This window comes from Balaenoptera musculus, chromosome 8, assembly GCF_009873245.2.
Source record: "Balaenoptera musculus isolate JJ_BM4_2016_0621 chromosome 8, mBalMus1.pri.v3, whole genome shotgun sequence".
NCBI classification, from domain to species: Eukaryota; Metazoa; Chordata; class Mammalia; order Artiodactyla; family Balaenopteridae; genus Balaenoptera; species Balaenoptera musculus.
This window is the reverse complement of record NC_045792.1, coordinates 17,841,541-17,855,560: the sequence shown is the minus strand read 5'-3', so window position 1 is coordinate 17,855,560 and position 14,020 is coordinate 17,841,541. Positions and strand designations below refer to the sequence as shown.

At 40.8% G+C, this 14,020-nt stretch overlaps 1 protein-coding gene across 1 annotated transcript; it reads left to right on the top strand.

The window, feature by feature from the left end:
* Positions 1-2,774: 2,774 nt before the first annotated feature.
* Positions 2,775-13,313, top strand: REXO2 (RNA exonuclease 2). The gene is made up of 7 exons (XM_036862070.1): positions 2,775-3,076; positions 4,040-4,123; positions 7,525-7,602; positions 8,120-8,231; positions 9,567-9,675; positions 10,900-10,953; positions 12,874-13,313. Exons 1-7 carry the CDS (start codon positions 2,930-2,932, stop codon positions 13,001-13,003), a joined length of 714 nt encoding a protein of 237 aa, XP_036717965.1. The 5' UTR covers positions 2,775-2,929; the 3' UTR covers positions 13,004-13,313.
* The last annotated feature ends 707 nt before the right edge of the window (positions 13,314-14,020 follow it).

The window sequence follows — 14,020 nt, the reverse complement described above, 5'->3', positions numbered from 1 at the left end:
GCAGAAGGATGGTGGTGATGGTTGCACAACAATATGAATGCATTTAATGCCACTGAACTGCAGACTTAAAAATGGTTAAAATGGGAAATTTTATGTATGTATATTTTACCACACACACACAAAAAGTAAAAAAAAAAAACGCTTAAAAAAGTAGTGATCTTTAAATAAGGGGAGGGTTTGTGTAGCCTCGGCCATGTCTTGTTAGAAACAGATCAGAACTGAGTTGTAGCCCCAACTCAGATCCTTACTAACAGCATGACCTTGAATGAGCTGAATCCTCTCTCTCCCTGGGCCTCAGTTTTCTCCTTTATAGAATGTGGGGTAAGGCTGAATCATCCCCAGAATCCTGTCTAGCTCTAACAACCTGGGGCCCTTGAGGCTGGGCAAGTGGGGGTCTAGCGGAGCTGCTGTGCTCACCTCCACCCTTGTGACCTTAAGCCCAGAGGGACCAGAAACATCACAGCCTGACTACCAGCAGTGTTGAAAATCTGACTCAGGTCCTGTTTCCTTAGAAACTATAAATTTAAGATAAATGTGGAATGCTGTGTCTGGAAACCTCTTATCTGAATCTCTGCCCCTGGGTTGGAAATTGAGGCAGCTTCTCTGTGTCAAAGTGACACACATGGCCCAGATTCTTTAAGAGAAGCTGTTCTCCCTGAAATGACTTCAAACAGCAAAGTTTCTCATAGTCTATGATTTTAGAGAACAAGATTTATCGGCATTTTACCCTTGTTAATTAACAAAAGCAGTTCTTACAGGTTCATGACAGAATTGAAAAAGCAGTCTCTGAGCAGAGTGGTGTGGCTTTAAGATAAACTCTGTTGTGAAAGGAAAAGGGAACGAAATGAGTCCACCGTGGGACAATGCTGCTTTCAGATTCTAGAGCCCCATGTTCTTCTGTCTGCCCTCCCTCTTTTCCTTTTGGCCACGCGGCTTGCAGGATCTCAGTTCCCTGACCAGAGATTGAAACAGGGCCACGGCAGTGAGAACCCAGGATCCTAACCAGGGAACTCCCTGCCCTCCCTCTTATTTACATGGTTTCGATTTTGTGAATTTGATGCGTACATTGTTCTGATAACCTTTAAGATTACCAATCGAATGTTATTATACACAAAATCCAATAAACTATAAATCTCCTTACATTATAATACCATTCATCTAAAATGTGTCTTTATGTTAAAATGAAAGTACATTACTATGAAAACTGGTTTCAAAGAAGTCCACACATAATTTTAACTACCCAATATTTTAAAATTACGATCATAAGTTTTCAGGATACAAGTTCTTTAATGTAAATAGCATTTCCTAAGTTGTAATTTGTAATAAAACTGATCAATGTTCCAGTAGTAACTTTGAAAACAAGAGGTGTTCTTTGAAAATTTAAAGAAATAATATCAGTGCTTCCGGAGGATAAAAAGCACAATTGATAAAAGTTTATATACTTCAACTGATTCTACTTTCTATGAATCAAGTTTAAAACAAAGAAAAAACTACAGAAGAAATGTAGACTACTTCTTTTTTTATTTAAAAAATTTTTTACTTTTTGTAGACTATTTCTTATCAAGTAGGCTACAAGTGAGTAAAAAGCTAAAGCAAAACAATGTGACTCATCAGGCAGTGCAGTTAGAATATATACCATTTTGTGTGTGTGTGTGTGTGTGTGTATACATAAAACTGCACACGATTCGATGACACTTAGAAGAGATTTTCTCTGTGACCTGGCAGGTGGTGGGTTGGGTATACCAGAGAAGTTGAAGGTGAAATCCAGGACACTGCATTATTCTTACAGCTCTTACTAGGCAACAAAGTTTCCCTCTCACAAAACCAGCTCACCAGGTATGAATTACTACACGATGGACCACCAGCTCTGTAATTAGTGGCAATACGGCTTTCAGAAAAATACACAGAGGATAGAATTCCAGGCTGAGACCAAATATTTGTAACAATGTCGCACTCAGCACCCTGACTTGCCACTGAATAGCCAAAGGTTTAAGAGACTCAATGCAATTTGATACTCCAGGGTCGAAAGATCTTGTTGGTGGCCATCTCTATTCTTGGAAATAATGGAAACTATAGCTGTGAGTGGAGGAGATTAAAAATACTTTGATCAAAACCAAAGCAGATTGCAGAGCGGGCAAAGCTGTTTTTAGTTCATTTAATTTACTGCATAGATTCGTTATACAAGGACGAGATTTAACCTTGAGAACTTGTAAGGGTGGACTAGGAAGTCATTACCACCGACACCTAACAGCTGAACTGAAACACAGACCACGGCAAGCCCCTCAGTAAGGAATAAGAGGTAACCCTTTGCCTATGAAGGAAAGGGACTTTTAGTCAGCACCTAAAGCGTGCTAAGTGATCTCTCGGATAAGATCTCATTTAAGGATTTCTAAAGGACTTGTTGATAGCGGAAATGGTCTTCTGGCCTGAAAAAAAGCACACCGCCCTGCTGTTTCATGTAAATGAGAAAAATCCCCAGTGTGTGAAGTGGAGTTGCAAGTAAGTAAAAAGAAGGGGGAAAAAAAGCAAAAAAAGATACATTAAAAAAAAAACAAACCGGTAACCAGGTCTTTTTCGACTTAACAAAGTAACAGAGTTCCTCCTCAACTAGGCGATTTACAACTAATCCAAATTCAGGAAATAACTCATGGAAACGAATAAACTTAGTTCTGAAAAACATGCGCGTCCAGTAACATCCGAAAACACGTGGCGGGGGCGGGGATATCGGGCGCAACACCAGACAAGACTCTAAGGCCCATCATCCCATTCGGCAGCTAAGCCGGACTGTTCAGGGCCAGCCGGCGCACTGGATGCTGGGACTTGCGGTTTTTGCTCCTGCAACTCCCCGCGGGTTTGCGACGTTTAGCGACCATCGCGCCTGCGCCAGCGCCGGCTGAAAGGCTGGGGCCGTGGTGGCTTGTGCCGGGTGATGCTAGGCGGCTCCCTGGGTTCCAGGCTGTTGCGAGGTGTGGGTGGGACTCGAGGGTCGTTCGGGGCGTGGGGTGTCCGTGAAGCTGGCGCAGCCATGGCGGCTGGGGAGAGCATGGCTCAGCGGATGGTCTGGGTAGACCTGGAGGTGAGTCAGGGCGGTGGGGCGTGAGGGGAGACGAGTGAGGTTTCGCGCGTGGGACAGAGTAGCCGAGCCTGTCCGGGGAGAGTGGCAGTGTCTGGGTCTCAGGTGTGGCAGGTGAGCGCCTCCCGGCTGTGGACGGCGCGGGGCAGGTCGGGGGGGGGGGCAGGAGTCCTGCGGGTGTTGGGGACTGTGCCGGACTGTGGGGTTTCTTTTCCAGAGGGTGGAGTCATCCATATGGCTTGCCCTAGCCCCCAGTTCCGCCCAGATGTGGACCTCCCTAACCCTCTGATGGGCTCAGGGTCACGGGGGTAGGGGTGCGCACAGCGGCTGTGCTAGACCCCAGTTCCCCAGTCTCCCAGGACCTTAGGTTGTTAGAGCTAGACGGGACTCCGGGGATGACTCAGCCTTACCCCACGTTCCCTAAAGGAGAAAACTGAGGCCCAGAGAGAGGACTCAGCTCATTCAAGGTCGCGCATTTAGTGAAGGTCGGGGTTAGCACTACAACCCGGTTCTGATCCCTTTAGGTTTTCCATACTCAGCCAAGCACTCCCCTCTCCCTTGAGCCTCAGTTTTCTCTTATATGAAATGGGGATCATAACACTAGATTGTGATGAAGATCAAGTGGTGTAATTAACATAAAAACTTTGTACACTCTGTAGAGATGTAGTAATGTTAGTTATCTAACTCTTTCAAAATTGAATGCTGTCAGCACTCAATTTTGCTTACTTTGCATCGGCCCCAGAGTAGGACTGTGATGCCTGGCATGTAGCAGGCCCTTGGTAAATGTTTATTGAGTAAATAACTCATAATGAGTGCCTTGAGGACTTGCTCAAGGAGCATTCTTGTCTCTTTTATCCTGGCTGTGGGATATAAATTGAATATGCTTGAGGGATGTCCTGTTAAATAAACTTGGATACAGTAGGCCAGAAAGACGGTTTCGTGTGTGTGATGTATTTTTTATTGCAGATGACAGGATTGGACATTGAGAAGGACCAGATTATTGAGATGGCCTGTCTGATAACTGACTCTGATCTCAACATTTTGGCTGAAGTAGGTTATGCCTTGTAATACAACCATACTGTTTAGAGTGTTTTGGAAATCTAAAGATTGGTGCCCCCCCCATCTCTTTATTTAAAAGATAAGAAAATTGAGGTCCCTGTAGATTAAGGTACAAAATAATGTTCTAGGTCATGGTGGGCTTGGTACGAGAACCAAAGTAATCCATCTCAGAGCCTAGGATTTTTCTATAGTACTGCCAAAAATTAGGAACTATAAATGCTATCATTTGCTAAGAGCTTACTGTGTGCCAGGCACAGTTCTAAGTGCTTTACATGTATTCACTGTTAATCCTCACAGCAACTATAAGGTAGGTACTGTTATACTCACTATATAGAGAGAGACGCTTTGGCAGACAGTTGTTGGGTAATTTGCCTAAGGCCACCTGGCTAGTTATTGGGAGTGCCAGGAGTTTAACCCAAGCAGTCTGAGTAAAGTGCTCCCAACCAATAAGACACTTGACTGTGGTCCCACCAGGATTGGTGACTCATGCCAAAGTTGACTTCTTTATATTATAATCTTAGCTTATATATAGCTTAGCTTATAACTCCATATATCCAGTTTCTACCTTTTCAGCTAGGACATGTGATTCGTCTAGATCTATATTAAGATTTTAGAATTCCTGTTGATACAGAATCATAAAATATCCTCCTGTTGACATATTGGGCATGATTAAGGTTTTAACATGCTGCTTTTAACTGAAACATTAAGCAAAACAAATAAAACACACCTGTTGCCTTTTGGCCACTCACAAAGCATTTAATAAGCGTATGAGAACGTGTGATTGGTAGAGGGTGAAATCCTGGGCCCTGAATAACTCTGTGTCATATTGTCAGCAGTATTCGGAGGTGGTGAGAAACTCTAGAATAGGAACACAGTAGGGATGTTTTGGGGAAAGACAGTTTGGTTAAAATAAGTTTCCAGAGGGTCGGATTGATGTGCTACTGGCACTGGATAAATTTCACAAGTCTACAGTTAAGAGTTCTACTTATTTTCCTGGGTAGGTAAGAGAGGGGAGGAACCATTTTAGGTGAATTGCTACTTTCATGGAGTACCAGGCATATATCTTGGAGTACCTCCTGATACATCAGCTGGAGGGGAATCATGAGACTTTGTATCTCACTGTAGCAACTACCTCTTTTTTTTCCAAAACAAAAGAAACAAAAAAATCTTTTATATGAACCTTGAGTTTTAGGTTTGGTTGTTTTTTCCTGTCACTTGGAATTTCCTAGATATGAATAGTGAAGAGAAGTGTGTTTATTTACCAGCCCTACTTACCCTTGTCTGAAGAAGAGTTTTTCCCTTAGACTGTTGATATAATGTGAAATACTGACAGTTTAATGGACCAGTTAGTTGATATGTACCCTGGAGGAAATTTGGGTCTGTAGTCACACAGCTGCACATGAGGGTGGCATTTGTAAATAGACCCAGTCTGATGAGGATAAGGATTTTTTTTTTAACAACTTTATTGGAGTATAATTGCTTTACAATGGTGTGTTAGTTTCTGCTTTATAACAAAGTGAATCAGCTATACATATACATATATCCCCATATCTCCTTCCTCTTGCGTCTCCCTCCCACCCTCCCTATCCCACCCCTCTAGGTGGTCACAAAGCACCCAGCTGATCTCCCTGTGCTATGCGGCTGCTTCCCACTAGCTATCTATTTTACATTTGGTAGTGTATATATGTCCATGCCCCTCTCTCACTTCATCCCAGCTTCCCCTTCCCCTTCCCCATGTCCTCAAGTCCATTCTCTACGTCTGCATCTTTATTCCTGTGAGGATAAGGATGTAAAAAAAAAAAAATTGCTTAGGGGCTATTAACACTGAAGTGTCAGTTCTGTGGAATATATGTTTTATTCTTGTATATGAGTCTGAGGAAAATGTTTTACGCTAGAAGAACAGACATCCCACCTGGAAATTTTTCCGTAAGTAGCTTAGTGTGCCACACTGGGATCTAGAGTAAGTTAAATAGCCTTAAGTTGATAGTCGTTGGCTTTTTCCATCATGGTTTGTTAGAATTGTGTTTTGCAATATGAGGTTTTTGGTTTCTTAAAAAATATGTTATCAAAACAGCAAGGTCCTACTGTATTGCACAGGTAACTATATTCAATATCCTGAGATCAACCAGAATGGGAAAGAATATAAAAAAGAATGTATATGTATGTAAAACTGAATCACTCTGCTGTATAGCAGAAATTAACACAACATTGGAAATCAACTATACTTCAGTTAAAAAAAAAAAAGTTATCAGAGCAAATTTTTTGCTTCTTCATGGAGATTGCCGTCACCAGTTTTCTTGTTTGGCTAAAACTCCTTGTTAGTTGTAGCTGTCAGGCATATTTTAGTCAAATTCTTGCCATTCCTCTCACTAATTGCAAAGTACTTTTACCGCTTTAGTAGTAATCATACCTTGGATTTAGAGAATCTTTCTTTCCCAGAGAGTTCAAAGAACGTTCATATCTATAATTTCTTTTATCCTGTTAACATCCCTGTGAGGGAAGGAGTTGGGGGGGGGCTGTTATCTCCATGGTACAGAAGGTAAAACTAAGCCGAAGGTGACTTGCTTTACTGCCACAAGTTGAGCTTCTGCTACTGCTGGGATTCTATCTGACTCACAGTTGAATGTTCTATTAAGTGGAGCTGAGAATTCCAGCATCACTTTTTTTTTTTTTTCAATCTTTCACATGTCACCAATTACTTTTTGAAGTTTTTAATGTGAAAATACTGTTAAAAGTAAACAGTATAGCTTTATGCAAAATATTATGTATAGTAAGTTGTTTTTTTGTGCTGTTCTTCTCCTGTCTCATCCCACTCCCCAACTTTTATGTATTTTCTTAGTATTTTCCATGCATATACAAATGTGTGTTTTTTTAAATCAAGTATAAGTGAACTCATAAGCATGCGTACACTGTTCTGCAATTTGCTTTTTTCACTTGGCAGTATAGACACTTTTCATAGTCAGGGGCTGGCAAGCCTTTTCTAAAAAACACCAAATATTAAGTATTTTAGGCTTAGAGTGCCACGTACCTCTCTGTCCCATGTTTGTTTGTTTTACAACCATTTACAAATGTAAAAGTCATTCGTAGCTTGCTGGCAATTAAAAGAAAAAAAAGCCACAGGCTGGGGCTATAGTTTGCTGACCTTTGGTGGATACCTGTGTCCTCTGTTGATAGGCATTTCAGTTTTCGGTTGTGTTATGTGTGTGTTCGTTCATTATTTTTTGTCGTCATAAATAGTGCTGGAATGAACGAGGACCACTTTTAGAGTTAACAAAGTCCCTCATCTTTCTTCCCTTCTCTAGTATATATATGTAATTCCTAAAGCAGTTAAACTCAGAAACCAAGCTTATCCCCATTGATTCTGGATGAATAACAGTTTTTCCTATCCACAGGGTCCTAACCTGATTATAAAACAGCCAGATGAGTTACTGGACAGCATGTCAGATTGGTGTAAGGAGCATCATGGGAAGGTAACATTACCATAAAAGGGGTAGAGGAAGATTGCTTGGCGAGCCTGGGAAACTGCTTGCTTGTTCACTTTTCATCTTTGGGACCTCTCGAGACCATCTTCTCCTGAATGTCCTCTTTTTTCCTCTCCTGCATTCAGTCTGTCGCGAGCACATTGCGGATTATCAAGTATTGCTCAAGTCAGTCTTTTGGATAAGGTTAGACGATCAACTTTCAGAGAAGGGAGAATGCCGCTCTCCTGTTAAGTTGGTTCTTCCCAGAGGTTATATCCTTGGACTTTGAGCGCCATCTTTTCTGACTGTGTGGAAATGCTATTAACAATCAGGAACATAGCTTATCTGACTTGGATTCTTTAAGAAAAAAATCGGTGCCAAGATGGCAGTTTCAGTGTGAACTTGAGCTCTGTAAATGGTCCATCTGTGGTTATATTTGCCCATTTTAGAAGTGAAGTTTCATATCTGGATGCCTTTGAACGCTGACTTCATGTGTCTTGGTGGGGCTGGGGATTCTCTCTTGCAGTCTGGTCTAACCAAAGCAGTGAAGGAGAGTACAATGACACTGCAGCAGGCAGAGTATGAATTTCTGTCCTTTGTACGACAGCTGACTCCTCCGGGGCTCTGTCCACTTGCAGGTAAAATCCAGTCCTATGTCTGCCTTGTAGATAGTCTTCCATCGTAGCGGTTCAAGAGACTGCGGTTCCAGAACGATCAGCCAGGATCATCGTGCCTTCCACTTAACCCTGATTTGGATTATCCATCTTACTTTTTGTTGCTCAAATTTCCTTTTGTAATTTATACATGAATATCAGGGAAAATGCCCCGAAAACTGACATGAGATCTGGGATACCCAGATTAACTCAATAAAAGTTTTCCACCTATTTTTATTATGGAAAAATTTCAAATATACAGAAAAGTTGGATCTAGTAGTTGTTCACCTTGTGCCATGTTTATCTGTCTATTTTTTTGGACATTTGAAAGTAAATTGCAGGCATCATGACACTTCATCCCTAAATAGTTCACCCAGAATTTCCTAAGCATAAGGACATTTTCTTAAGTAACCACAATATCATTGTCACATTTAAGACGATTAAAAACAATTCAGTTACATCATCTGATCACTAGTCCACATCCGAAATGTCTGTTTGTTTTTTAACCAGGATTCAGTCAAGACTCACGCATTTCATTTGGTTATTATGTCGCTTTAGTCTCTTAATCCAAAGTGTGCACCTGTCTTTTTTTTTTCCCATTGTGACATTGCCTTTTTAAAGAAACTAGGCCAGTTCTGCTAGGAGTTTGAAGGGACTGCCATTGTCAAAGGGAGGGTAATGTCCTGTGGTGGTGTGTTTGTATTTGTATATGTAAGCTGGTATAGTAACTAACACTTCCCTTAAATACTCATAAAAAAGTTTTGACTTTAAGTACTATATAGCATGTATTGTATCAATTTTCCCCCTAGCCAATGAAGCTGGTGTCTGTTTTAAAGTTCTTATTTAAAATTTAGTGTTTTTAATATAAATTACTGTGTGGAAACATGAATGTGGATATGATTGATTAAAATTGAAATGTAAATAAATGCTTATCTACTTATGAGTTTATCTACAGTTAAACTTTTAGTGTTAGTGGTGTAGATTTTGTGATACTGGGAGAAAATTTGTGCATGTGGTATTATCTAAAGAAGTTACAGATTTGAGCGTTATTTTTAGTATGTGGAATGATAGATTCATCCTTTTGTCCATAAAGAGGCCATTTACAAATTTATTATGAGCTAAACTGTCTAAATACTCCGAAATCTGCACTTGTAATCTAATCAGATACACTCAAACCTAATTTCGAAGTTTTGAGATGCTTTGAGGAATTGTTTGAATTCTTTAAAAAAACACCTCCAATTAAATACAGTTTGTGAATTTGTATATCCTTTTGTATACTACTAGAAATACACAGATGCGGTATGCTTCGTGTCTTTCTAGGAAATTCAGTTCATGCAGATAAGAAGTTTCTTGACAAATACATGCCCCAGTTCATGAAACATCTTCATTATAGAATAATTGATGTGAGCACTGTTAAAGAGCTGTGCAGGTAAGGGCTATATTTAGGATCCATTCAACTGCCTCATTTAGCATGTTTTCCTTGAGAATTTGCACAGAGTAATTGAATAAAGGTGTAGAACTGAGGGGGCCAAGTGGGTGTATAACTTCCTCGTCCCATTCTCGCTTGAACTGGTGAGAATTGGGAGAAAGAACATCAAAAGCCTTCCGTATAAATTTCACTAATCTGGAAAATTTATTGAGCACCCATTTTCTGTGCCACGTGTTGGCCTATGTGCTGGGAACATACAGATGAAAAGCCCTTAAGGGCTTAGAGTCTAGTGAATTGACAGATGTGTAAAAAACACACCTGAGAAGTGTACTGTGTGATGACGTCTGTTAGGGGAAAGTGCGGGTAGAATATTGCGGGCACGAGAGAAGGTGCACCCGGCAGCTGGAGTGAGGGGAATGGGGAGGTAGCAAAAACTTCACGGAGAAAATAGCTTTCAAGTTGAGATTTAAGGAAGAGTGGCCGTGTTCCAGGTATTTAAGGTGAGGAGTGAGCTTTCCCGAGAATGGGCAGAGGTATGAAGATAGGCGGGAGCAGGAAGATAAAGGTGATGCGATTAGATCATTCTGATTAGAAGGTGGTAAGAAAAGAGGTAGGGAGATGAGAAAGACTCTCTCACCATCTTGGAGAGAGAAGGAGGAGCTAGGGAAATGGCAGTGGGCGGTAGAGAGCAGGAGGTAGAGCATTTGAGAAGGTCCGTAGCATGGCACTGAGTGCTTGAATGGGGGCGTGAGGAAAAGGAGGACGTATAAAGTGATTCCCCGCGTTTCTAGTTTGGGTGGTTAGGTGGATGATGGAACTGATCAAAGATAAAGGGGAAAATAAGAGGAAGAGTAGATTTGGCCGATGGGGGAAGGGAGATGTTGAGGATGATGAGTATGACCATATGTGTGTGTGGAGTTGGAAGTGTCTGGTGGATTTTAGGTGGAGATGTCCATTGGGCAGTTGGATATCCATGACAGAAGCGCAGGAGAGGGCTGGGCTGGAGTGCGCAGATTTAGCAATCTTATACATTGTTGACCTTGCCCAAAGAGAATCTATAGTATGAAGAGAGGAAAGGGACGAAGGTGGAGTCCCAGACAGGGAGGCAGCTCGATAGTCACAACCCAGATGCCTTTTACAAAGTTATTAAACTACTTGAAGGACGTAATTATTCAGTGTATTTGAGACGGTTTCCTTTGAGAGTTCCATTTTTGCTGTATGTAGACGCTGGTATCCAGAAGAATATGAATTTGCACCAAAGAAGGCTGCTTCTCACAGGTAAGTTTGGGTCCTTCCAAGTGCTTGGCCGTCTGACACGCACATAACTCCCGAATTCCTGACTGCTTGAAATAATGTCTCTATTCCCTTGGGGGAAAAGTAAAGGACAACTACATAAAAATAACCTTCTTTTGCTAAGATTATCAGGAATTCTGATCAGTGTTCTAACATTCCATTGTGAGATATGTATGGTCTTAATGTCTTTATTGCTGTTTTGAAACTTGCAGATAACTTAGTTTGTAGGTATGTGAAGCGGTCTAATTTTTTTTCTAGTAATGAGCAGTATAATTTTCTTCCCATCAAGCATATGGATTTGTAGTTGTTTAAAATTGGAACACTTTGTGTACAGTTGTGCAACACAGTTAGCCTAACTTAGACACTTTGTAGTTTTTCAGATTGTTTCTTTTTATGTCTTCAGCCTTAGGCTGAAGTACACAAGGAATTTAAAGAACTTGTGTATCTAGAGTCCTCTTTTACTTTTTGGTGTTGTAGTCTCTGAGGAAGGACGTAAAACTTGGTGGGAGATGTAGCAGCTGGCATTTGTTTCATCCATGTACCGAGCCCCTACTGTGTACTGTGTACCGTGTACACTTCTAGCCAAACAGGAAGACCAAGTTCCTGCTCTAAAGAGCCTGGCATTAATGTTTTTTTATTGGGCTTTCATGGACTACAGCACAATAACACAGGTCTGGGATACCTCATGTGAAACAGTTGGGGCTTGATGTGTTTTGGATTTCAGGAGTTTTCAGGTTTTAGAAAGGTAGTAATACCCCTAACAAGGCCTGAGGAAGCACCTCATAATCAAGCACATTGCTGTTTCTACAGTGAAATGTATAGATGTTCACACCAAATGGCATAACTAATGACTATAAATAGCCTCGCATCAAGATTGGTCAGGTTTTGCCACATAGTGGGCTGTAGAAGAACTCTGGGTTTTCAGATCTTGTTTCGGGTTTCAGTATTGTGGCTAAGCTGTGGTGTACCTTGATTTAGCCAGAGGCTGCATTTTTGACAGCTTCAGCTCTCCACTGGTTATCCGAGACCTGGGAAGAAAGCAAAATTGTTGCCTTAACCACAGAAATAACTGTCTGAAAGCTCTTGCACTAAAGTTTGTGCAGTTTGTTCTCTAGAAGAGGCCCTTGACAATCAGAGCAGATTGATTCACTTGCACACTGTTCTAGTAATCTTGGTTACCTGATTTCTCAGACTACGACAGATGAGAAGCAGCGTGTTGGAGGAGAAGAAAGGCTGTTAGATGGAGGCAGGCTGCCCTGATTATAGCACAAGTCACCACGAGAGGGGAGGTAGATCCTCTTTTGTGGTTAGGTACTGTCTGATAATCGATGTTCATTATGATGATGGAGTCACGAGTTACGTTCGAGTACGTGATTGTATTTTGTGCAGGACGTCATTAAGTATTGTGCAGTGTTTCCCAAACGACATGCTATGAGCTGTTAATATGCATTCCACACAGGTGGTCGATTAAGTTTTAGAAATACTGTGTATATAGTACAACCTCCTCTGGGGAATTCACAACACATCAGTACATTAAATGCTTGGCAAAAAACTTCAAAAGAAGAAATGTTTAATCTAGGTTTTCCTAAATTTATTTGACCCCGGAATTCCTTTTTTTTTCCCCCTGTGGAACACCTCACTATCTTATGGAACAGTTTGGTAAACTTTAATCTGTTATAGTTTAGAAATCTTTTTTTTTTTTTTTTTATTCAAACATTTTTTAAAAAACAAAGCACTTAAATTTGCTATGCTGAAATATTCCACTTCTTGATGATGTCAGATAGTTGCATTTACAGTAGTCCTTGTTGTTCTTAAGTTATTTATAAAAAGTTACGCTTTGCAAAATGGTGATCATCTCCTCTGGGTTTTGGACATTTCAACTCAGCGTGGTATGTTTGCTTGTAGGGCACTTGATGACATTAGTGAAAGCATCAAAGAACTTCAGTTTTACCGAAATAACATCTTCAAGAAAAAAACAGATGAGAAGAAGAGGAAAATTATAGAAAATGGGGAAAATGAGAAGACTGTGAGTTGATGCCAGTTCTCATGCTGCCACCACGTAGTTCTCTGGAAGGACCTCTGGTGGTTTTTCTTTTTCTCCCCCTGGGCTCACGCTGACTGCTTTGGCAGAGCACCTTCCTTCAGTGCACTTGCGTCTCCTGATTATTCAAGCACACAGCACCTGGAAATTATTTTTCTCCTAACATACTGTTTTCATTTATGACACAGCAGCTCCTTTGTAAGTACCAGGTCACATCCATCCCTTGGCACATATCTGTATTTGCTTTTAGACCATTTCTTTTGTTTAAAAAAAAAATAATAAAGCTAGTTCTATTGAAATGCAACCCTTTTTGTACCATCTATTCTTTAGTAGTTTAACGACTGGAAAATGATGGGTTTTTTTTCTTTTTTAGGTGGTATGCCTAATGTTTAAATGCTCATAATGCCATTAGGAGTGGGTTAAGTTTCTTATGTTAAATAGGAAGTGAACTTATTCTGTTTTGCTTTGCAAGTCAAGAATAGAATAACTGGAGATAGGCTCAGAGAAGCAAATTGGGCTCATAGTTAGTTATGGTTACTGAACTGTCAGAGCTCTGGAATAGCTACTCTTTGCTACATTCAAGAAATTCAAGTAAGCCACCAGACAGTGATTCTGTAGGTAATAACTAAGGCTTATTGAATAGATATTATGCGCAAGGCAGCCACGGTGCTAGGTTTGTAGAATGTAAATAGTTGGCTGCCCTAGGTCTAATGGTCAGCAAGTATTTGAGAAAGGATTTTGGTTTGAATATCTTGACTCCTAAGTTCATGTACTTTAGAGCACAGTAGATGGTTTCGTCCTCAGCCAGAGGGTGCATTAGGATCATCTGTCTTTACAACAAATCTCCTTCAGAGATGCCCCCTAAAACAAGGAATCAGAATGAGGAAGGGCCCGCAGGTGACCCACGTCTCCTAGAGAACCACTGGACTAAAAGCCTTCTGTGCTGATCTCAGATTCCATCCTAACTCGATTATATGGCCGTTAAATCAACATAGCAGTGTGATCCTAATG

Excerpts from the sequence above, each read along its gene's own strand:
- REXO2 (XM_036862070.1), top strand. The coding sequence starts at position 2,930 with ATGCTAGGCGGCTCCCTGGGTTCCAGGCTGTTGCGAGGTGTGGGTGGG. Across the intron at positions 7,603-8,119 it reads GTAAGGAGCATCATGGGAAG|TCTGGTCTAACCAAAGCAGT; the intron begins GTAACATTACCA and ends TCTCTCTTGCAG. Across the intron at positions 9,676-10,899 it reads ACTGTTAAAGAGCTGTGCAG|ACGCTGGTATCCAGAAGAAT; the intron begins GTAAGGGCTATA and ends TGCTGTATGTAG.